Genomic DNA, 24,280 nt, shown 5'->3' on the forward strand with positions numbered 1-24,280 from the left:
GCAGACAGGTAATGTAAAATGATGGAGGAGCTCTATGCTATGCAAATGTGAACGCTCATGGCAACAGCGTGTCACAGCTGTCACTTAGACGTTTTAAAGGTTCGAGCATTAAATGGCATTTCTACACCTGAGCATGAAATCCTCACAAGCAGCAGATTTGGGGAAAGCCAGGGGTGTTCCACTATGATTGAAAGTGGCTGAACTGGCAGGAAGAGTTAGACTGTAAATATTAAAAAGGATGTGTGTCGGTGTGTGTTGATGGGGCGCTGCAGGGAACGAAGCCTGTGAGGCACACCTTCCTCTTTGGCTTGCCAGGACCTTTCTGATGAGGTAATTGTTGGCTGAATGTGACATACATGTAATTACATGACTTAATCAATGGTCAGAGGGACACAGCATTGACACTGTGAAATTAGTGGAATTATTCATTTGAAATGAAACATCTGTGGTCAGCTCTAGTTTTTGTCATTTTTCTTCACTTGTACTTTACTGTTTTTAAGATGATTATTGTTCTAAATTGTCTAACCTTTTAAAGTAGTCCTACTACTTTGTGTTTTGTCACAAAAATGCAGTTCATATTTTTTCTCCAACTTGTAATAATCTATATTTTTAGATCAACACTGGAAAACGTGACAACATTTAATGTGAAAAGTCACAGTTATCGCAGCAATTAAGCCTCCCTTAGTTCTACAGATCTTCTTCAGCATCTATCGCTATTGTGTTAGTTTTAAGAAGCACAACTTTAGTGTTTCGGATACCTATCATAGCCTGTTTTCAGATGGCAGCAGTTGATCCCTCTCACCCACTGCATGACACTGTGGGGTCTTTAAGCAGCTCCTTCAGCAGCAGACTGAGACATCCACCCTGCAAGAAAGAGCGCTATCGCAGGTCCTTCATCCCATCTGCTATAAGACTTTACAACATCAGCATCACTGGCTGATGTTAACATAAACTGGACTATATCATTACCACCCCAAACCATAAAATTTGCACAGACATTCTTGCACTGCACATCTTTGCACTTTTAAACTTTATTTTTATTTTTATTTTTTCTGTTAAAAATTCTGCCACCCTTGTACATATTGTAAATAAAACTGCTGTAACAATGTAAATTTCCCCTGGAGTGGGGAGAAATAAAGAACTTTATCTTTATCTTATCTTATCTTATCTTTATCTTTATTTCATTAAAACTCACTGATGAAGCCCAATATGCCTGGTTAGACACTAGCAAGTGAGCACAGAACATTTTGCAGCTAAATAGTCAGATGTTACCCTCAGGAGTTGGTGGAGACCAAAACGGAGGTATTAGGAGTGATCAAAAAACTGTACCCAATTTGAATTTGGTCTCATTCTGTGAAAAAGGACAAAATCATAGGGAGCCAAGTAGGAGTAGAGCGAACGGGGAGCAACAAGTGAGGTGAAGAAGGTGCAGGGCGAAAGGCAATGAGTTTTGTTACTTCTTAAGCCCACTAAAATAAAGTCCTTTGACATTTTAAACCCATCTTATGTGCCTGTACCTGGAATTTTGTGCCATTTTTTGCTTATATTTCTTTCACCTTTTTTTCTAAAAAGACATTATGTCATTGTTGTGTTCACAGTTTGTGAAGCTACCACCAAGTCCTCAAAAAGTCAGTTAACGCCAATTTATTTTACATTTAAATAGTTCAAAACGACCACAATCACAAGTAGCAGGTGAATATAATGGAGTATGAAGCAGCTAAAATGTCAGATGTTTCCATCAGGATTTCAAAGAGACCCAAATCAGTGCCTGAAAAAAGAACAAAAACTGGAATTAATTCATCAGATGGCCTTAAACTAATGATAATTGTGCTTCATGACTTCTAAATGTGTCTGCCCTTAGTTCACAAAAGCAAAACAGATGTCGCTGTACGTTTCAATGCTTAAAAGTACAAACTAATAAGAAAAATAAACTGAATATGTCAAAATGGCAAAAACTGCGAGGACTACTTCCAGGTAAAGCCTGTGTTAATGAAGACCGAAGGATCTCAACAAGGCTGTGGTGAAATAATTATATTAGGCTGTGATTAAATCAGTAGCTTACAAAGTGAGAGAATCCACCACAGGTAACTATTCTATTCTGTAAGCTCCTCACCAGTTGCTCTAATTACTGCCACTGTGAATCAGATTTCTGCTGCTGATGAGCAGTACTGTTAGTCATCAGGTTCTGGCCTTTTTAATTTGTAGTGTTATCTACTACCTGCAGGTGATGTGCTGCTTCATCCTGGTTCAGTTCCACGATAGAAGCTCTGCTGATTTATCAGTTAATTGCATTCATCTGGTGTCGCAGGTGTAATTCAGTTCATGATTAGTTGGCTTGGATAAAAACCAGAAGGGATAAGTGGGATTGAGACCCAGTGGACTATCCCGAACCTCCTCTGACATTCTACATTGAGCAATCACTAATCTGATTGGCTGTTACATGTCAGGAGTAACAGCAAATCAACAATGACTGCTACTGTTTACAGACAGGGACAGATGAATTAGCAGAGCTGTGTATGGAGACACCACAGTTTTACATGGTCATGCCCGGTTTCCCCTGAAAATGGCAGAATAATTCACCTGTTGGTGCCAGTGTAATTGGAACTTATTTTGCTGAAGGTACTAGGCTAAAGCTATCAATGAGGGGTTTGCTGTGCCTCTTGGCTTGTGGCTAACACTACACTAAGTACTGAGACATCTTCCTAACTAAGACTAGCTTGAACAATCTGCTTTAACTGATGGACATGTTTCTTTTTTTAAGTTATTTTTTGGCCTTTTGTTGGCTTTATTAGATAGGTTAGTAGAGAGGCAGAATGGGGGAAGACCTGCAGCAAAGGGCCGCAAGCTGGAATCGAACCCAGGCTGCTGCATTGGGGGACTATATATGTTTTTTTGCCGAGACACACCCAATAAAAACTGAACAGGATGCACAACAAGCATCACCATAAATAACGAAATTGGCTTCTTTTGCAGTAGCTGAAACAGCTGGACCCTAAAACAGAATCTGGAAAACAATAGCTAATAATGCTTTAAGATTTGGGCTTTAATGGGCAATAAAAGTCATGGAACAGTAAAAAATTCACAAAACTGAGAAGAACACCAGACATAACTGCAGAAGACAAACTGTTATTGATCTCAATCAATCAATCAGTCTCACAGTAAACAGAGGCGCTTTAGCATATATTGAGTAGTCGTAATCTTTACTAATGAAGGAGACTAATTATAAAAGACAGGTTTCCAATAATTGGTATTCGTATTGGCCCTGAAAAAAACAGACATACGTGTTGTGGTGCAGCGAATACATGGATGCATAATTCCTGCATCCAGGAAAACACTTACATAGACGTTTCATTTCATCAGTTTGTGATGAAGACTAATGTGTGATTATTAAGCGTAACTCCCTGTCGACCACTTCACTCAGCAGCAGCTCACTCTTCAAAGGACTTGGAACTCTAAAGTTTCATTAATCAAGCTTCACTTTGATTTACAAAAGAAGCGGGTTTGTGTCTAAATTAAGTCTTTTTCTCTTTTCCCCACGCAGTTAAACCAACTGTCATTGATGTCGACATATTTGTGAACAGCATTGGACCGGTATCTTCAATAAATATGGTAAGTGAAACCTTTTACTTTGTTTATATGAAGCCACTTATTCATACGGATTTCTGAGCTTGAATTACATGAACAACATGTATGGTTTAAATATGTGAGCGACTTGATGACTGCTGGAATTGGCCGCAGATAGAGTGAAAATCAGTGTGGAAAATTGATGCTGGATGTCCAAAAGCCAAGTCTGTATTCAGAACACTCGGGTAATGATGAAATGATCAAACAAAAGCAAAATGCATGATGGAAATCCACATAATGTACTGTGCTGAAATGAACCCTTTACAGGCTAGTAGACACCAAGATCAAGGTTAAAAAAGCAAGTTTCATCACATTGAAAGACTCCGGTTAAGCAGTGATCACTGAGCTGATTGGGAAAGGTTTCTGTTCTGCACATCAGCTTGTAGCTGTATGAAAGCATTTATCATCAGTGTAAGCTTCTGAGGGCAAAAGTGTGTTTTATTATGCTGTTATATATATGTGGTGGTTACATGTACACACCCTGAAGTTACAGCGGGAGCACTGTGATGTATATTACAAAAAAAATGTTTCTAAAGTCACATCTCAACTCATGTGAACAAACAAATGTTGAGAAATGGTATCAAAGACATAAAATGATAATTATGTCCATGGTTTATAATCAGCTGGTGATGCCAGTTCCCTTATCTGTGATATTAAACCATTACAGAAGAAGAGGGCATAACAAGAAGTCACATGGTTTACCATTTTTGCATCAAAATTCCTTCACAAAGTCTGCTTCCGTGCTTACATGTTTTTACAAGTTTTCAACCTCGGCCAAATGAAAACATTTCTCGAGATTTAATTTTTTTTTTCCACTTGAGGTTTTTGATCTTTAATTTGAAAGTGTGCATAAAAATAGGTGGCTGGAAATACACCCAACCAGTTCACTGTAATATTTTACTGTGTTTCTAAATTTTAATATTTAGTTTTCGGTACCGTGTTGTAATTCAGTGAATTAACAGCTGTCATTTGTTTCAGTGTTTTAATTAATTGGCTTCAAATTCAGTCTCCCGTTTGCCTTCTATCCAAACCCTATATATTGATGACAACAAATTTGAGTCTTAGTTGCCCGGTCTATTTGTTGAACGACTTGGTCACATTTGCAAATGTTTGAAATTGTTAGGATCATGAGTCACTGCTGTGTATCTAGTGTTGGCAAATTTGTTGTTATTTTTTTTTTTCTCAGAAGTGTGACTTTAGGAGCCTGTAGCATGAGAAGCCTTAACTTACTGGCTGAAGAGGAGATCAGAGAGAGATGAAGGTGTATAAGATGGATATAGAGGTAGAAGGTAAGAAAGAGGCAAGAGATGGGAGCTTTAAAGATACTTAGAGTGAAGGTATTTGAAGAATGGTCAAGTGAGGGGAGTTATAGGTTTTTGAAAAGGATACAGAGACTATTGATGGTCTGATGGACAGAGAGGAGATGCTTAGTTCAGATTTCAAGTCAGATTCAAAGAACTGCTGAGCCAAACAGAGAACATTTTCTTGGCCAGATTATCTGATTAGGATCACTTTTGCTGACATTTGGCTTGAGGTCTGTGCTTTATGAGGTAAATATAACAATAATAAGAAAAATAAACCAGGACAGGGTTCATGAATGTGATTAAAGAAGTGGTGAAAACCTACAACTAACAGTCAGTACAACAGAATGCCCATGATTTAAGTTAGAAAGGTAAGTACTGTGAATCGTATTAATGTCATGACTTCATTATAAGTTCTTAATATGTTTAGATTTAACACCGACAACAAAAGATTTACCCTGTGCTGAGCAAAACAACCATCAAACTATTTAAAAATGGTAATAACAGATTTAAAAGAAATCAGGTTCAATAAGGAGGTCTGAACCTGGATACAGGTTTGATAAAATACAAACAAAAGAAAATCTGCAACAATTTATCAATGACTTGCCAGCTATTAAAGTAAGCTATTAATTTGAACTTAAAATACTTTGATAATTGACTAATTTCAGTATTTTTAAAGTAAATATCTATGATTCCAGCTCTTATAATTTAAATATATTTACTATTTGTTTTTTGTTTTTTTGCTCTATTATGACAGTAAATTGAGTATCTGGGGTTTGTAGAAAAAACAAGATAGTTAGAGACATCATCTTGGGCTTTTAGAAAACAATGATCAACGTTTTCGCCATTTTGTGACAGTTCATAGGCGATTAGGCTAGAAAATAATCAAAACAACAATAAAGAAAAAAAAACAACTGTTAGTGGCAACTGTAATTGAAGCCCATGCCTATAGAGTACGATATCCCAGTGCAGTGTGACAAAATATTTATGCCTTATGAACACCCTAAACACCACAAAACATTTCCATGGCAGCTCATCCTCCTGCTTTATGTGCAGTAAGGATTTAAACAGATCATCGAGGCAGGGTTTGACCTAAAGTCCAAACCTGTATGCCAGGTTCAGACTACATCATATTGGCATGAAAAACAGCTTGACCCAAAAGATGGAGACATAAATGAGCATTAACAATTAACTGTTTTGTCCCATGTAGTATATTATAGTTGATGCTGTATCTTGAACGCCGCATCATCCTCTAAAAAAAAAAAAAAAAAAAAAGAGTAACAAGGCAGATTTTCTCCTTCCATCAAGACAAGTTCCACAATGTGTTTGTGAGGTTAACCAATGACAGGTACCTAATATCCCCTTCTTCACGACGTCAAGTAGTTTGTGAAAGACAGTAAGCAATGATTGGTCAGTGACGAGCTCTTGTTATCTGTCATGTGCCGTGGACAAGTCCCGACAAGAATCTATAATCACCAAATCTAACACAGTCTCAGCATACACAAACATGCAGTCAGAACAGGACTAAGAGAACACAACAGTAGCAAGTAAAAGTGAGAGGCACACAGAGAGTAACCACAGCAAAGCTGACATTGAAGTTTCAAGAGGCTGTCCAGGACCAGGCATCACCACACAGGGAATCCCACAGAATTCTCCATGCACAGTCCCATGTCAAGTCCGTCAGTCCTTAAAGTGTGTTTTTTGGAGGAGGTGGTGGGTGACACAGCATCATGGGTGTTTTTCACACAGTAAAGCCAGTCTTCATTGACTACAGCCTACACCAGGGAGTGTCCTCTGTTCTCTGTCCTCCCTCCTGTGACCTGAAAATCGATCTCATTATGAAGGATGTCTCGTTTGAAAAATGCATCTCGAGGAGAGAAGAGGCTCTGAGAAGGAGCTATGAGTGCGGATACACAGGTGCAAACTTGCTGTATTTCTTGTGGAAGATTTTTCTCTCCTCATGTCTCTTCCTCAGCTTGTTCAGTTGTATCTCAGGTGGGATGGACTAGGATGCCAGGAGAGGAGGCAAGGAAAGGAATTGATGCAGAAACTGAGAAATGTAACTCAGAAAGAAAGCAGAAAAACATATTTCCCAAATGCTAAACTACTTCTCGATTTTGTTTGACATTCAAGATATCTCGTATTTAATTACAAAGCTTTGCGACCTGCGTCTTCATTAGATTACATTAGATGAGATTCAACTTTATTTTCATTACACATGTAGAAGTACAGGTAACGAAATGCAGTTTGGTATCTAACCAGGAGTGCAATAAGCAGCAAGTGCAAGATTTACAAAATGCAGAGAGATATACAGGTGAATGAGACTTGATATATTACAACCATGAAATACGAATGGTTTGTTATAGGCATAATACACCGAATATTGAGATGCTGTGCACATATTTACAGATTGTAATATACAGTTGGAGGTGAAGTAAAGATACTATGTTGATAGACAGAGTATAGGGATATATATGAATGGATATAGACATAATATGCAGATTATTGGGCGATAAGTATATTGTACAGGTGCATAACATTAGTGTATATATATATATATATATATATATATATATATATATATATATATATATATATATATATATACACACATATATACATATATAAGGATATGTATGAATCACATAGACATAATAAGCAGATGATGGAAATTATACAAGAAGATAACATCTTAAGGTTGATATGAAGATACTATCCAGATTTAAGTACTATGGACATATTATACAGATGGCTGAGAGACATGGATGAGATGGACAAATGTGTAGTGATGTGTAGGGGCATGGGGTGTCAGCGGGGGGCAGAGTTCAGTAGGGAGACAGCTGTGAAATGAGACATGAGAGGGTTCAATCTACACCAGGTTCAACTGCACTGTGAGCTAAATGCTCATGTTAATATGCTCCCATTGACATCAACTTAAAACCCCATTTATTCCATGTGATTGAACAGCCTCGTTGCAGGTTGTTCCACCCAAACATTTCCAACATCTTCGCTTAATGCAAGTCAACCAGCCTTCACACAACCACACTCAGTGTTCCTGCTGAGGTCCAATCAGTAAAATTAAGTGATAACACCTGCGTGGCTGCACCGTGGGTGTGCGGGGCTCTAACCTCGTCATCACTGTTGCCACCTGAGTGACTCTGTCTGCACCTGACAAATGTTCAGACCCTTTCGCTGATTTCATTCCACAGGATAAAAATTAGCTACAGCTGCACACATCAGCTTTTTCACTTGAACCTGATCCAGCTCTTCAGCTCACAGACACCTGCTGGCTGTGTAAGCTGAAAGCCATTTTCAGTCTCCAGAAAAAGAAAAGGCTGTGCTTGCACAGAGCTGTGTGGCCCAGCTGTTTGTTTTATTGTCATAGAAAGATGATATTTTGGGCCAAATTTCTAATAAGGGAATAATTCTGGCATGCTTGCTTACTTGTGTCATGAATGAAATACTGCAGTCCCTGTATCTGTAAATCCTGTTTTATAATGTGTTTACAAATGTTTCAATAGTATTGGTTTTAATGGTGTATGAATTTTAAAAAAGCAATATTCTAGAAAATTCAGCATAAATACATGACAACCTATAATTTATTTTAGTTTGAATCTGTATGGGAGCAGATGGACCAGCAGGCATGTGTAGCTGAGGCTACGATCTGGCCACGAGTGCAGGAGTGAGCTGGACTTTATCCAGTGCAGAACACTGCAGTGCAGCTGTGCTCCTCTTGCAGCTGTTTCCAATACGCTCTGATTAACTCTGCAGTCAGGTGTGCTGCACTGAGGGGGGAGGGGCCAAGGCTGAGGAAGAGAGAGGCAGGTAGAAGTGAGGGAGAGGAGGTGAAGAGAGGAAAAGAGAAAGAGAGAAGCAAGGAGAAACAGAGGTAGAGAGAGGAAAAGAAGAAGAGGGGGGAGAAGAAGAAAGGAAGGGAGGCCAGGCAGGAACCATGACAGTTATCATTATATTTGTCCAAACAAATGTACCTTTAGTTGTACCAGGTATTAAAATGAACAAGAGACTGAAGAAAACAAGGGTGGTCTAGTAATTTTTTCCGTTGTGGTAGTTTTTGCGCCATCCTCCTGACAAGCGAACAGCATGAAAAACATTATCTTTAAACAGTATTTTGACTAGTTTCCAGCTGACTAATTGCTATATACTTCTATGTAAATATCCAAAATAGTGACACTGAAACACACCGCCTATGACCTATTCAGAAGAAACAACCCGCTGAGCTAGGTTTTAGTAAGCAGCAAACAATATGTTCAATTGGAGAGGAGAGCATCTGTGTAATTATAAAGAAGTAATTTTTATACTTGTGGGTCATTCGGTGTCCAAGGCAGAATCCTGTAATCGAGGAATTCCTGCCAAAACAAAAGCTGGTGCCAGTGGGGTTGATGATGCTATTCTCACCCTGTGGATAGAGCTGCCCACTCACACACCATCATACACCGGATGCCCAGAGAAATACAATATTCATGCCAGTTCATTTCCCGCTGCACAAGTGAGCTGCTGGCAGGATGGCTGCAGCATCCTTGCCTCTGTGGTTTTCTTTAACTCCCACTGCAGGCTACCAGGCTCAGACCCTCTCAATGACAAATCGACCTTGATCATTTTTCATTCACAAAATAAAAATCTTTAAACAATAGGTGGGCCACTGGGCTCAGTGCAGTTAATGGATGGCTCGGATACAGTGAGGAAAAAATGTGTTTTTCTCTTAATAAGACAGAATGCTGCATCTAATTTTTTTTATGCTTCCGGCTGGAAGATTTGGGTAATGAAGTCATCAGCATGAGGATGATATAATGAGGCTCTTGGTAACACCATAAACAGAGCAGGTCTCAGTGGAATATTAATATGCTGCTCATGTGCCTCAATTAGCATGTAATAAACATGAAAACATCTTACCTGTTTTACCACTATTTATAACTTTCATGATACCAGTGTGACCACGAAACAAATTATTCTGTGTCTCGTGTTACAGCACCTCAGCATCTGCAGAACCAGTTTATACACGTCAGTAGATAAACGGTACTACCACTGCTAAACCAACCATCAGAAAACCTGCTCCAGATATTCAGGAGTAAAGCAAAACTAAGCAAAGCAGAGAAGCTGATCGTCTACATCATAACTCAATCACAGAAATGATTCAGGATATTTGAGATTTGGTTTGATTCACCAGATTCTATATACTGAATGTTCTTTTTAGCACAATTTACATCGTGAAGACATGCAAAGATGCCTTCATTTCAAATGTTTGCAACAAGCCTTTCTTCAAATACTGTATTTGTTCACTATTTCATGAGTTTAAACATAAGTCAGTGGGCATATATTTTCAATTTGTAGAATTTGCGTTTTTCACATCTCACTCTTCCAATCTACACAATGAAACTTATTGTATTTTAAAATTTCAAAAAGCGTCTCATTCATGAAGCCCAAGGTTGTTTATACTGGCATTCAGTTGGTAAAAACTGAATTTGGGGATGTTTTTCAAATGGAATGACATAAAAAACAGTTTTCCCCTTTTATAAATGCAATGTATTTTTTGGGCATGAAAGAAAATGTTTGAAGAGTTTTTAATTCTAAAAATGCCCTTTTCATGCCATGATGCACTCAGTTGTAAAAAAAATAAATAAATAAAAAAAACAAACAAACAAAAAAAAAAAAAACAGAAGACACTAGGAGACAATTGTGCGTATGTGCAATTTATAGGTTAAGATCTAGCCAGAACTTTTGCGATGTTCAAGTCAGGAGACTGGGAAGGCCTTTACAGAAGCTTAAGCTTGTCTTTCTTAAAGTAGCTCAAGAAACAAAGATGCTCCTTTCATCAAACGCTGCTTCTTTTCATGAACAAATGTAAACTTCATTTGTCTACAGCATTTGTTCCCAAAATGAGTCATCTGGCTCATCCAGATGCTGCCTTGCAGACTTCAGGCACTGACTTTTGTGATGAGATGCAGGTAAGGTTAACTGGCACTTAGTAAGGACATTTCACACAGTGAAAATTGAAAGCTGGAAGCGCTTTCACATCTTTTTATAGAATTCTCTGCTTTGTAGGCACCAATTAGCCAACATTTTCACATCCTGTCAGTCGCTAAGAGGAGCCCACAGTTGTTGAGTGCTATCACCAGGTTTGAAGAGTCAGAGAAATTATCAGCTTTGGAAATGTCAGCAGATAACACGTGGCAATTCTTGACCTGTCTAATGAGTTAATAAAGCTCTGGTGCCACAATTTCTTGTTCCTATTTTGAAGTTCATGAAAGAAAAAGCAACAACATGTTATTATTTGAAGAAAATACCTGTTCACTGCAAGAGTTGCATTTGCTTCAAAAATCAATACAACATAAAATGTAACATGCCCAGAATTGCTCAGTTGTCTGCATACATCTGTACCCACTATGAAACTTGGATTTGTGTTTATTCGTTTGTGCCACCTTGGCAGTTATTGCAGCAAAAAAATATTAAAAGTTGAGCCTGGTAGAGTGTTAAGTCACCACCGTGGTTGTCATAGAGTAATAACAAGTACCTACAATGTTGAAGAGAAAAAAATTATGCTGCCCAGTTGTCCATATAATATACAGACTGTGTTTAATGCAAGGAAATGCATTTCATTACAGATGGATGCAAACTTCAGCACAGTCATGGGAGAGAAGCTAATCAGGCTGTCAGCTTTTAACTTATAGTTTTGCAGAATATGTGCAAAGAGCACTACTATCACAAAAACAGGACCAATAATGCAAGATGGTAGGATGGAGGAGGTTATTCTGCCACGTGTTGCCAGTTTTGTGCAAGATTTCATTACAGAATGTATGAACCACAACAGTATGTTCTCTATATATTGCACAGCTAGCATGTGTTAAACTAGCTAGACAAGTTTATTTTGAAATTATATATTTATATGATTTGAGTGTCAGCATATTAAAGCAACTGAACAGCTTGTTAGCTAATTCATTCTTCCAACTTTGTGGCGTGCAGCTTCTCAAAGTTAACATTTTTCAACGTACGTGAGACAAATTCAAGACTGGAAAGACACTGGAGATCAAATGAATGGAGTTCCAGTTGATTTCTATATAAACACAGAAGTATGTGGAGAAAAGGCATAACATCTATTTATCCTGTGCTGATTCATGAAAGGCTGGAACATTTCCCAGCATGCATTAGGTGCAAGGTAGAGTTTCCAGTTCATCTGACCTGCATATCTTTAAACCATAATCAGGAAACTCCTGCAGTGTCTGTCATGCTTGCCCTCTAATTTGGTTTCAAAGTGAAGGTTGGGACAAAATGTATGAGCCAGACATCATGTCACGTTTTAACACAAAGGACCTGCACCCTGGGCTTTGTTACATCACAGTGCCCTAAATCAAAACTGAATCCAACTGCGACTTGTGGGGATTTCCATCTCCATCATACTGTACATGTGCAACCCAAGCAGTAGATCCCACCAGGTGGAAGATAATGTTTGTCTCCTCCTTCCCCGTGACCTTTTGTTGCCTCTAATGAGGACACAAGGAGAGACTTCAAGCCAGCAAAGGAGCATGACAGGATGTCTCAAAGCACAGGACAGATACAGGACGTACAGTGTGCCTTTTTCTGCATAATCATTAAGTGCCAGCTTCACACTGCAGAGCTGGAGCTGTGTGCGTTGCCCTAGTTTGCAGCATGTGCTGCCGTAACGGGTGCTGGACTTCTCAACGGGAAATGAGCGATGCAACTTGAATGTACTACAGATTTTAGAGGAAAACTGTTAATTTAGTTGGGATGTGGATGTCCACATGTCATTCTGCTTCCTGAATGGGATGTAATTGCCTTGAACTGCAGTGAAAGGCAGAACTGAAAAGGGAGGAAGGGATGACGGTTTTGTGTTTAAAATGAAGCACTTGCTCTAAAAGTACTTCTGTCCAATGTGTGGAAAAACTGAAAAATAGATCACAGTCCATGACGTTTTTAAGTTCACTGGAGTGTCAGCAAAAAATGGAGCAACTACAAAATTGCCTAAAGAAACACACATGAATAGAGCAACAGAAGGGTTAAAAAATGTTGTTTTCCTGTTGACATTGTGTTGCTTTTGCTCCATATTCAGTTTTGCTGCTTAATGTGCATTTTCCATTGATTGCTCCAGTTGAAAGTCAAGTCTGGGTTCTCATTGATTCACACAGACTGCTTTAAGGTTATCAAAACTAGGACAAGTACAGACTAAAAAGATGTTTTCGGCGCGCAGTTATACTCAACGTTAACTAGAACTTTACAACAATCTTGAAGCCACTTATGTGTTGTCATAGTGCATTACATTGATGTTTACATGGTGAAAAGTTTAAAGGACTTGGATACTTATAATACAGTATAATGGTGGATGTCAGGAATGCAAATTTTAAACAATTTCCTTAATCGATAGCTGGCCATGTTAACAATATATTATCAATTCATTATTGAATCAATACAACACAGTGTTTTTTTCTAATTCCAATAAAAATAGCTTTAACAACTAACAAAATCAGCACCATTACATGAGGAATTTGAAGAACTGGGCTGCAGCTGACTATTGTTACTGATGATGAATCTGTCAATCATTTTCTCGATTAATCGATTAGTTGTTTGGTCTTTGAAATGTCAGAAATTACTGTCAAGAATGTTTAAAGAAACCAAAAAATATCTAAATTTAAAAAGACGGAATCAAAAAATATAGACTTAATTATTAGGATAGTAGCTTATTAATTGAATAGTTGACAACCAATCTGTCAATCATTGCAGTTCTATTAAAGAATAGAAAAAGTAAGCACCGGATTACTTGAACTACAAATTAAATAGCAAAAAAAAATAAATAAAAAATAAAAAAATACTTAACTTAAAATTGTTATTCAATATCCCAACAAAATCTTAAGTATTAAACACAGCAGATGAGCTGCAGTCTTGACTCTGACCTGATCAACACAATATAGCGACTTGTTAACATTAGTCCAGCTGCTAGAAACATCTGCGCAGCCATCAGTGCAGGATATCTGTCAGTATTTACTTTGAAGGTATTTATACTCAGAGTGTTGCAGATACACTTCATCACATTCATTTGAATGTTGTTGAAGAAATTAATCAGAGTCCTTCTGCTCCTGAACATTATCTTTTAGCTTCAGCTGCTTTCTGCTGACAGACAATTAGCTCCCAGCCTGTGTTAGCATTTGAAAAGCCTAGCTTAGCGATAGCATGAGTTTCAGGTAGCTACTTAAAATTGTGCAGCCGCCAGACACCGTTTCACAAGCTGACATTGCAGAGACTATGAACACCGCTCCCACAGTTAGAAGGGAGTTGCGCTTGTTTTGTGCAACCTCAAGGGGCGGTCATCAAACACACCTATAACTCCTTCTCATCAAACAGTAAGAGGCTCCATCTAGTGTTGCAACCAAGTACTACAGCAAATCGATAATACATTATCTGACAGTCTTCTGCTTTATCAGTAAATATATTCTAACTCAATGAAATCAATAACAATTATTCATTAACATCGCAAACATGTTAATTGTATAAACACAACTTTACATCCAACTGTGCATTTTAAACAACACATACACAATCAATAGTGTGTTTTCATATGCAAAAATGAATGAAAACAAAATTAGATGCAAAGGCACAAGAAGGAACATCAGAGTGTTATTTTATTAGTATACCTGCATTAGTTGTATCCTGCTCAACTCGGGCAACGCAGTATGGGACAAGGTTCATACATAATCTTTTTTTTTTGCACCTAAAAAAAAATCATTAATAAAGCCTTATTTGCATTAGAGGACAAGAAGGTCACTGGAATATGCTTCTGCTCACTTTTCACAGAAACTGCACCACTGCAGGCGGCACAGAGCAGCAATGTCCTCCTGGTAGGTGGCTTCTGCCGGGTTGCTTCACATTTCAGCTGTATATCCCGTCTTGAGCTATTAGTCAGCCCAGCGGCTGTCTGATTTGTATTCTGGTCATTTCAAATGAGTAAACTGTGGCAGGATAATTCCATACACATCAAAGTCAACATTAAGCAATGTGCATATTTTCAATAATGAGTAATATTCCCATTTGTCCACATGATTTGAAAACTGATGAGGAAATATTCCATTATAAGTGTGCATCTGTTCAGCATGACCCAACTTAGCATGATGAATAATGGAATTAAACATTTCGCGTTCAACACAATATCTTTAAAAAGTAAATCCATGATGACTGACATTGGGAAGACAAGCAGGTGTTTTAGAAAGATAATTAAAGAGAAACACCATTAATTACATCCCTGATTGGGGTGTAGTCACAAGTTGAAAAAGTTTCAGTCTTTAGTGAGGCATGAAGCAGTAACAAGCGCTGGTCACACTAGGAAACAGCACAGTAAATTTCATTCAAACAAAGAAGTGTTCAGACCTTTTATCAAAGTAAAATAACGACACAGCAATATAAAAATACCCCATGCAAATAAAAGGGCTGCATGAAAAATTATACTTGAGCAACAGTTTATAAATATCAGCAGCAAAATATAGTAAAGTGAAGAAAAGTACTGTGTTGGTCCCTTTGACTGATATAATATACGGCATAATTGGTAATGAGGCATTAGTGTGTCAGCAGCATGTTACTGTTGTAGCTGCTGCACGTTTAAACTATTTTATGTCCAGTTTTATTTACAGAGACAGCAAATAAATCTGAGAAGTCATCAGATGATTAATGGGTGACAAAAAAAAAGGAAACTTCAACAAATCTGTCTTCAGAGTTTCTCTAATCACTCGTTTCCGGTGAAATATTGGATCATTGGAACATTTATTAAAATACAACAATGTGAGAAAGTCTGTATTATTATTATTATTATTATTATTATTGTTTGCTATTAACCATTCATAAGACATTGGAAATGTGACCCTGACAACACAGTGCTTTTTGTTAAAACCCCAAAAGATTGGAAACCACAACGTATTGTCTTTTAAGTGCTTGTTGTATTATCTGTTGTGTAAAATCTTCATCTTAAAGTGAACTAGAGCTGTCAGATGAATATAGTAGAGTAGAAAGTAAAGTGTTCAAGTGTTGCACAGTGGAAGTATAAAGCAGCACAAAATTTCAATAATCAAAATTTAGGTTCAATACTTGAGTAAAAGTAGTTAGTAACTCTTCACCACAGGAGATATGTGGACATCGAGGTAATACGTGAACTGCTAACTGGGAACATGTCAGTTTCCAGGCTAGTTAGTTCAGAGCGCTGCTGCTGTAGTTAGTTAACAAATTTGTTTGCTGATGTACAGTTAGCTCAGTAGCTGCTTTGTCAATCATGAAGAGCTGAAACTAAATCAGAAACATTACAATTCAATCTATACCCTAATTGTGTGATGGTGTCATCAGGCTTTTTCCTGTAAATGTAACATAATGTTATGTTGCACCAAGTTTCCATCTGATTTAAACACATAAAAAAATGTGGGTCTTTAAAGGCATATTTTTCCATACATTCTACGGATTCACCTTCTTTACAGGGAGGACAGTGTTTTCTCCCAAGATTTGCTCTCATTTGGTCAGAAGAGCATTAGTGAGGTCCAGCTGATGCTGATAACACCTGACTCGCATCTGACATTCCAGTTCATCATGAAGGTGTTGGACGTGATAAAGGTCACACTACAATGGGAAAAAAACATTTCTTTATGGACCTCGCTTTGTGCAGTCTGGTTTTTCATGTCGAAATGACAAAGGGCACTTTTCAAACTGTCAGCACAATGTTAGAATCCCTGTAACATAAAGATGCTTCCTATATGGAACTAAAGGATGCAAAAAATAAGTTTCAGGGCCTGTTTAAGCCTGCCAGGTGGTATATCATCCATACATATATGTCATTGCTCAGGGGATAATTCATTCAGTTTGAATGAAATTATCATGTGGAGTCCATTTGTAATTTACAGCAGAACAATTACATTGAATCTCAGTAATTACAGTACCTCCACATCAGCAGCCCTAATGTAGTCGCTCTACCATGGCAAGTGAAGTGATTTTCTTCCCAACAATGCCTGCTGTGGTGACTGGAAGCTGCAGGGAGAGGAAGCGAGATCAATACTCTTTCAGCATAGTTAATATTACCTCAGAACGAGAAATTACATGAGAAACTCCAAAGCAGGACATTTTGATTTGTTGTGTGATTTACGCCTCCTCCATTCCCATCTGCAACTCACTATTCCCAGAAGTGAAAGCTTCAGCTCGTATTCGTTCTATGTATTTGATCAGCAGCACTTTTCTCTCACTGGTCATTAAATCCTGGGTAATGTTCATGTTGTTTTGGGTTTTTTTCAAATCCCTTGAGCTCTACACAATTAAAGGTCATGAGCACCCAGTGGTTCTCTTGATTATAGACTTCAGTGTAATTGGTGAGCTATTCAAACTGGAGCAGAGTCTGGGTAAAAGGTCAAATGCATTTCATACGGTGGCAGCAGTATGAAAAAGTGTAGGTTGCTGGAGAAGGGCAGGCTATCATTAATTGCATTATAATGCACATCTTCATCTGTATTGTTGCTAAAAAGGACCAGAAGAGCAACTGTTGCTGAGGAGATTTTAGGTTTTGTCTGGCAGCTTGAGAGCATCTTTAATAGCTCCCCTATTTTTCACATTCTTACAACCAACATTTGATTCTGTAAAGTCTATGAACCTCAAACAATTTCTGGGCTGTTTTTGCTCCTGTCACTGTGGATTCATTTTAAACTGTAATATGAAAACAGCACAACTATGGCTATTATAATAATAATAAGTCTAAGTATATAGTGCTTTTCAAGACACTTAAATGCACTTTACAAAGTAGATAATATTAGACTAGAAGTAGACAGACCTCAAAATTGTCTTTTGTGCAGTATGACACCATGATAATGCCATGAATGATTAAAAAGAAATCAACAAACTACATATTTTTCACATTTCTCTGTACCACAACTCTAGAAAGATATTTCACCATGCCGAATTCACCATTTTTGAGCCATGCCGCATTAATTTTATTGATCAAGAATGTTTTATTTTCCTCTCTCGCTGTAATTAGTTTCCATACTTCTTTTTGTTCTGCATCAACACAGCCTGCAATTCAGCCGAACAGTCCTTGAAATTTTGTCATGTGACTGTTGGTCATAGTTGAGTCAGTCTTGACTTCCCAAATGCACCACAGAGCGGAGAATTATCATTTATTTCTAGTGGAAACTGTTGATTTATTGTGAATTTTATATGAGAAATGTAGAATCAAGTTATTTTGATGAAAAATCACAACTTTAATCTTAATATGGGACATTTTTCCCCAGTGCAACCACATGCCACACAAGTAGTCCAAGGGTAAGTCAAAAATCCAATGATTCTGTATTTTTACAGTTTCTAGCTCTGATAAATTCTGTACTATCAGCGTATTTTGTTTTTTGGTTTGTTTGTTTTTTAACAGATATGATGCATTTCAAACCTGGTTTTGTGGATTAATGTAAAACTATCATATTTAGTTATTTGGTACTGCATAAAAATACCGACTGCCATAGATTTTTGCTGCAATAGCTTTGCATCAGAAATTCCACTTTTGAAGACACTTGTACTGTATGTTTTCTCAAGAATTATATTAATTTCCTTATTTTTTTGTCATTAGAAAACATTATATTCATATTTTGACAAAGCCTAAAACCTCTTTTTGGATTGCTGAAAATTCTTCTGCATTGGAGAAGATGTTATATTACACCATCAGTTGCATTTTCTTCTTTGTGCTTTTCACTAGCAGTAATATTACATTCATATTTCATAGGAAGGTATTTCTATCATATTGTCATGAATGTGTTCTATCGCTGTGGTACCTACTGAGCCTGTTTTTCATCGGGTTCAGGAAATTTGCAAGTTACAGCTTTTAATAGCTTGCTCTGTTGCATTGTAGATGATAACATCTTGTTCTTTGTGTCTGGGCAAAAGATTTATCTTTGTTCATTTCCTCCATATACATATTATTTCCCAATTTCAGCCTTTTCTGAACCAATTTTCCAGACAACAATCATGTACCTCCATACATGTGTACAACACAACCTGGATGTGTATGAGAATGTAAATGCAGTCTTGGGAAATGTGTGACCAACAAGAATCGGCTTTTCACTGTTCTTCACACCCACAAGTGTTAAAATCACCACAAACTGTCACATCCGCATGTTGTACCCCAGTTATATGTTGTGCCTATTTTTATGTAAACAATACAACATGATAAAAAAAAGCATTTATTTATTTTAGATTTTGAGCAAAGACTACACACCAGACCACCCGTGAGTTCTACAACATCAGTCTATTGAATAGTTTCATTTTCATGGGACTGAATGAGATGATATAACTTTCCCTGATACAGGAGAGATAGATGAACAGGCTTTAAACTATTTGTTGGCAACTTGGTTGAGTTACTAGTTTTGCCAAAAAAAAATAAAAAATGTCAGGAGAGAATTTAACAAACGCCCACAAGATAATTTAGATTCAGATCATTCATTTTCTGGCTGGGAGTAAGATGCGGAGGATGATATCAAACTCACTTAAGTTTGCATGAGAAATATAAAACTAGACTAAACCCACAGCTAGCTGCTCTAATGCTAACAAATTAATACATAAAATCTAATAACATACATATTCCATTTGTTTAATTTGTGCAAAAAAAATTGTCCAGCAACTTGGCAAGGCTCCACGAAGTACAAAAAAAAGTTAGTGGTGACTTGACAGTTGAGGTTCTGGGCTATTGATCAGAAGGTCACGTTTGTCGAGCTGCCACTGTTAAACCTTTAAGAAACATCCTTAACCCCGCCTGCTCCAGGCGTCTTATCATGATCCTGCGCTTTGACTCCAACTGAAATATACAAAAAGAGAATTTCACCGAGTGTAGTGCTGACAAATAAAAGCTTTTTCTCCTAAAAAGTCTGGAACATATCTCCTAGGAATACCACAACATGATAAGAGATCATATCGAGTAGTCAGCTTCAGAGCCATTGGGAGGCAAATCTTGTGCAGAGCCTGGACCTGCTCTTTCATGAGGTCTGGACAATGAAACAATAGCGATATCTACAGGTGATAGGCACTTGGATGACACTGAGATGCCAACTGTGACAAATGCACATAATGAAAACATAAAGCTTGGTTGTATGAACATCAAGCATCATCTCCTGTCTGTCTGTCCTGGTGGTGAACATAGGGGAGCATGTAGAAGCCAAACCGCCACAGATTTCCCTCCAGATATGTCAGTGTTGTGTTTTCAATTTGATCTCGCTGCCCCCAAGTGGCCAAGAAACATCACATACTTTTCACTGGAGTTAAAGTCAAGAAACTACAGGGAAAGTCGTGTCTGTATCTGTATATTGAGGCTATATCGGGTCAGTCATTTTTTGAACCTAGCAGCCATGTAAGAGAGTTCTGTGAGAAGGTTTAAACTCAGTAAGTTAGCACAGCGACGTTTCCTCTTAAACTCCTTTCTTCCCTCAGGGTATATAAATACTAGGTGTCGACCAATATTTGTGTTTTCAAGGGGCAATATCAATTATTGGTAATCAAGGAGATGGATAACAGATATTTGAAATAGATATACATTTGCAGTCAAAATGAAAACTATGGCATCAATATTCAGAACAATTTAAACAAAGATGAAGCATTGTTAAAACAATCTTAAAATTTCTCTGTCTATTTATGTTTTACATATATTTAATAAAGGGCTGCACAGTGGCTCGGTGGTTAGAACCATCGCCTTGCAGCTAGAAGATCCCCAGTTCACGTCCCGGCCTGGGATATTTCTGTATGGAGTTTGCATGTTCTCCCTGTACATGCGTGAGTTTTCACTGGGTTCTCCAGCTTCCTCCAACAGTCTAAAAACATGCTGAGGTTAACTGGTCATTCTAAATTCATAGGCGTGAATCTGAGTGTGATTGTTTGCCTGTAAATGTAGCCCTGTGAAAGACTGGTGACCTGTCCAGGGTGTCTCCTGCCTTCACCCTTAGTCAGCTGGGATGGACTCCAGCCTTCCGCGACCTTAATGAGGATTAAGCGATGTATAGATAATGAATGGATGGAAACACCGTGGGACCTTGCTTGAGATGTTAAAGTGGTGACAACATACAGGGAGAGGTGGCTGCATGAGGAGACATTTAGTAAAGAGTCAGGAAGACTCTGTACAGACTAAATGAGTGGATTCAAAGAGTCTCTCCTCCCTCAGTAACCGAACACGAACATGCTGGTGCTGGAAGGGTTGATGATCTCTGACAGGACTGAGGAAAAGTCGAACACCAGAGTCCTTCTCATTCCTTCATCTACATCACCATCAAGTAAAAGTATCAAAAAAAAAAAGAACGCTGACAGGTGAAGAGAAAAATGTTCCTTCATCTGAATACTGGATCTGATGCAAACCCGTATCAGTTGACTCCTTAACACTTGATCCACATTGCACTCCTTATATAGTTGTCCAGCCACATCTATGCGCCTGTGAACCTGTTATTTGCCATCTGTCTTAGACTTGTTCTACCCACTTATCCTGGTTCAGACTGTCTCCAGGTTGCTGACACCAAGCCTGCCTTTATTTCAGTATGTTTTTTGAGTTTCTGCATTGAATATAAGTACAAAAACTTGCACATCCTCCACCACATCTACTGTATTTATGTTTTGTGCTTTACACTGTGCTGAGAACTGACTCACTCAACGTCTGTAGGAGCAACAAAAAGCATGTCGGTGAGTTTGATGCACTGCACTCTGATTTCCAAGGGACAGGATATCAGAGCTGAAGGTTTCTACTAACCAACAGGACATTTTTGTGAGTGACATGTGTCCAGTTAAAATCTAAAAATACTGAGGCATGGACATTTGCTGATGAGCAAAGTCATTGTCACCTCTCACGGATGAAGTGAATAACACGATTGTCTGTGAAGAGCTGCAGCCTTGGAGAGGTTGCACTCTGCACAATGGTGAGTTGAGCTGATCACTGAGAGGTGTCGGTGAGGTCTGTGCTTGACGTACGGGCCAGCGAACAAGTGAAATGATAAATGCTCCTGCTGGTGAAAGAGATGATGGATAGATGGCATACAGAGATATGTTTCTGAAACACATAATCATCCTATTCAGTGTCCTTTACAAAGAAAATCAATACTCTTGAGTAGCAGGTGGAGTTGCTCCCTTTTTCTCTCTACAGCCACAAAACAGCATTTATGTTTTTTTCTCGATGAAATGGCATCAAATGATACTGTGCAGAATGTCCACTTACATACATTTCATGTCTTGTATTTCTTGTGTTCTATTTTTAGGAATACCAAATTGACATCATCTTTGCCCAGACGTGGACAGACAGCCGCCTCAGATACAACAGCACAATGAAAATACTGACACTGAACAGCAATATGGTTGGACTTATTTGGCTTCCAGACACCATCTTCAGAAACTCCAAGAATGCAGACTCCCACTGGATTACAATGCCTAACCAGCTGCTCAGGATATGGAATGATGGGAAGATACTGTACACCTTAAGGTAAACACCGAAATCCACACACAAGTCTGTCACTTTAAAACGTTTCAGTACAATCCAATAGAGTTAAATGTTTCTTTTCTGCATACTCATGCAAAAACACAGTAGCTTGTGGCAGTATTCAGACCCCTGATTCCCTTTTATTGTGTTGTAGGCTTAGTTTTAAATGCACGAAATTACTATCCCCTCCAAAAAAACAAAATAACTCATTTCTAATAAAATTTTGCAAGCCAAACAAAGAGAAATCTCTTATTTACAAAAGTGTCCAGACTTTTAACATAGTATTTTGTAGAATCTCAACTGGCAACAGTTAAAAATTTGAGTCTTTTTGGTCAAGTCCCGACAAGCATTCGACACCTAGAATTAGGGAGTTTAATCCATTCTTCCTGTCAGAACCTCTCAAGCTCCATCAGATTGGATGGAAAGGATCTGAACTGCCATCTTCAGGTCTCTCAACAGATTTTGTATGTGACCTAAGTCTGGACTCAAAGACAGACAGACTTATTCTGATGGCACTCCAGCATTATCTTGGAAGAAGGGTGAACTGTTGGGATGAGTCAGATTGTGTCTTTGCACTGAATGTCCAAGTCTCTGGAGCTCTACTGGAGAGATGAACACTGTTCCTCTATTGGTAGAAGGTGGAAAGCACCAAAAGGGTCATTGCACCTCATGTCATCAAATTTTTAGAACAATTTCTGCTCAGCCATCTCTGATTTGCCTGAAAATTTTACAGTAAGAAATATGGATATTTCTAAAGACATTTGTGAAATTTCAGCTTGATGCATCAAATACTTTGTGAGATGATTTTTTTTGAACTGCCCATGGTGTGGCCTGTCAGCACATTTTTTTTGCACATTGTAATGTTTGAATGACAATATCTCAAGAACCATTAAAGAAAAAAAATTACATTTTCACTGTTCTTTGTCATCATGTCATTGATTCAGAATCTGCATTGTGAGACAGTATAATATATAGTGATTAGTGATTCATTACGATCAAGTTGCAATACGAAAAAAGTAGAAGCTTTTATGAAAACTTGCAGGAACATTTAGGAAAATATTTGATATATCAATCTAAAAGTTCCCAGATACCATTATAAATATCCATAGTTTATGTTACAAAAGAAGTGGAAAGCAAATGAAAAATGGTTGAGCAGAAGGCTCCTGATGATTTGAGATGGAAAACCCCCTAGGTGTTAGGTTGGGCTGAGATCTGGTGACTGTGAAGGCCATAGAATATGAGATTCACATAATTTTCATCAAATCATTCAGTGACACCTCATGCACCATGGACCCATCCTTGTAAAGGGAAAGGTGGAGCCAAACCATGCCTAACAGAGCCACTAGACCTCCTCAGTGTAGGGGAGATCAGTTTTGTCTTTCATCTGTCAGTTATCTGGATTAAGACTACATTTTAATACCTCGTGTACATGGTGGGGTTAAGTTTGTATAAAATAAATTAATTTATTATGTACTAATTGCAGAAGTTTGTAATCTATATTCTTAGTATGCAGATTTTTTTAACTTGAAAATAATATTACTAACATGGACTCCATATATATATAATCTAGGTTATAGGATGTTTTGTAGCCTATTAACTGTGAGCTGTTTTGCCATTTCTCAATATGGTTCTTGTAATTATTTCCCTGGATCTTGATGTTCTCTGTACCCTTTCTCCATTTAGACTTCCACTTTGAAACCAGTAAGATTTATCGATCAGCCAATCGGTTCATATTGTTGCAGACTTTGGCAGCCTTCTTCAGTAATATATTTATTCAGAACCATTGGTAATGCAAACATTTCTCAAACACAGCAGTGCAAAAGCAATTATCCCCTGTCATCAGCAATTGTAAGTGCAAATTGGCTGCTCGAGTTTTAAGACCAAT

General features: G+C 38.0%; 1 protein-coding gene across 1 annotated transcript in view; it reads left to right on the forward strand.

The window, feature by feature from the left end:
- The window catches only part of LOC111566459 (gamma-aminobutyric acid type A receptor subunit gamma3), a 66,957-nt gene that overhangs the window by 15,212 nt on the left and 27,465 nt on the right, over nt 1-24,280 (forward strand). The window contains exons 3-4 of the mRNA XM_035946740.2: nt 3,542-3,609; nt 22,178-22,398. Of these exons, the coding sequence (XP_035802633.1) occupies nt 3,542-3,609; nt 22,178-22,398 (289 nt within the window). The remainder of the gene's footprint in view (nt 1-3,541; nt 3,610-22,177; nt 22,399-24,280) is intronic.

The sequence above is a fragment of the Amphiprion ocellaris genome, chromosome 2 (genome assembly GCF_022539595.1).
Source record: "Amphiprion ocellaris isolate individual 3 ecotype Okinawa chromosome 2, ASM2253959v1, whole genome shotgun sequence".
Classification (NCBI taxonomy): domain Eukaryota; kingdom Metazoa; phylum Chordata; class Actinopteri; family Pomacentridae; genus Amphiprion; species Amphiprion ocellaris.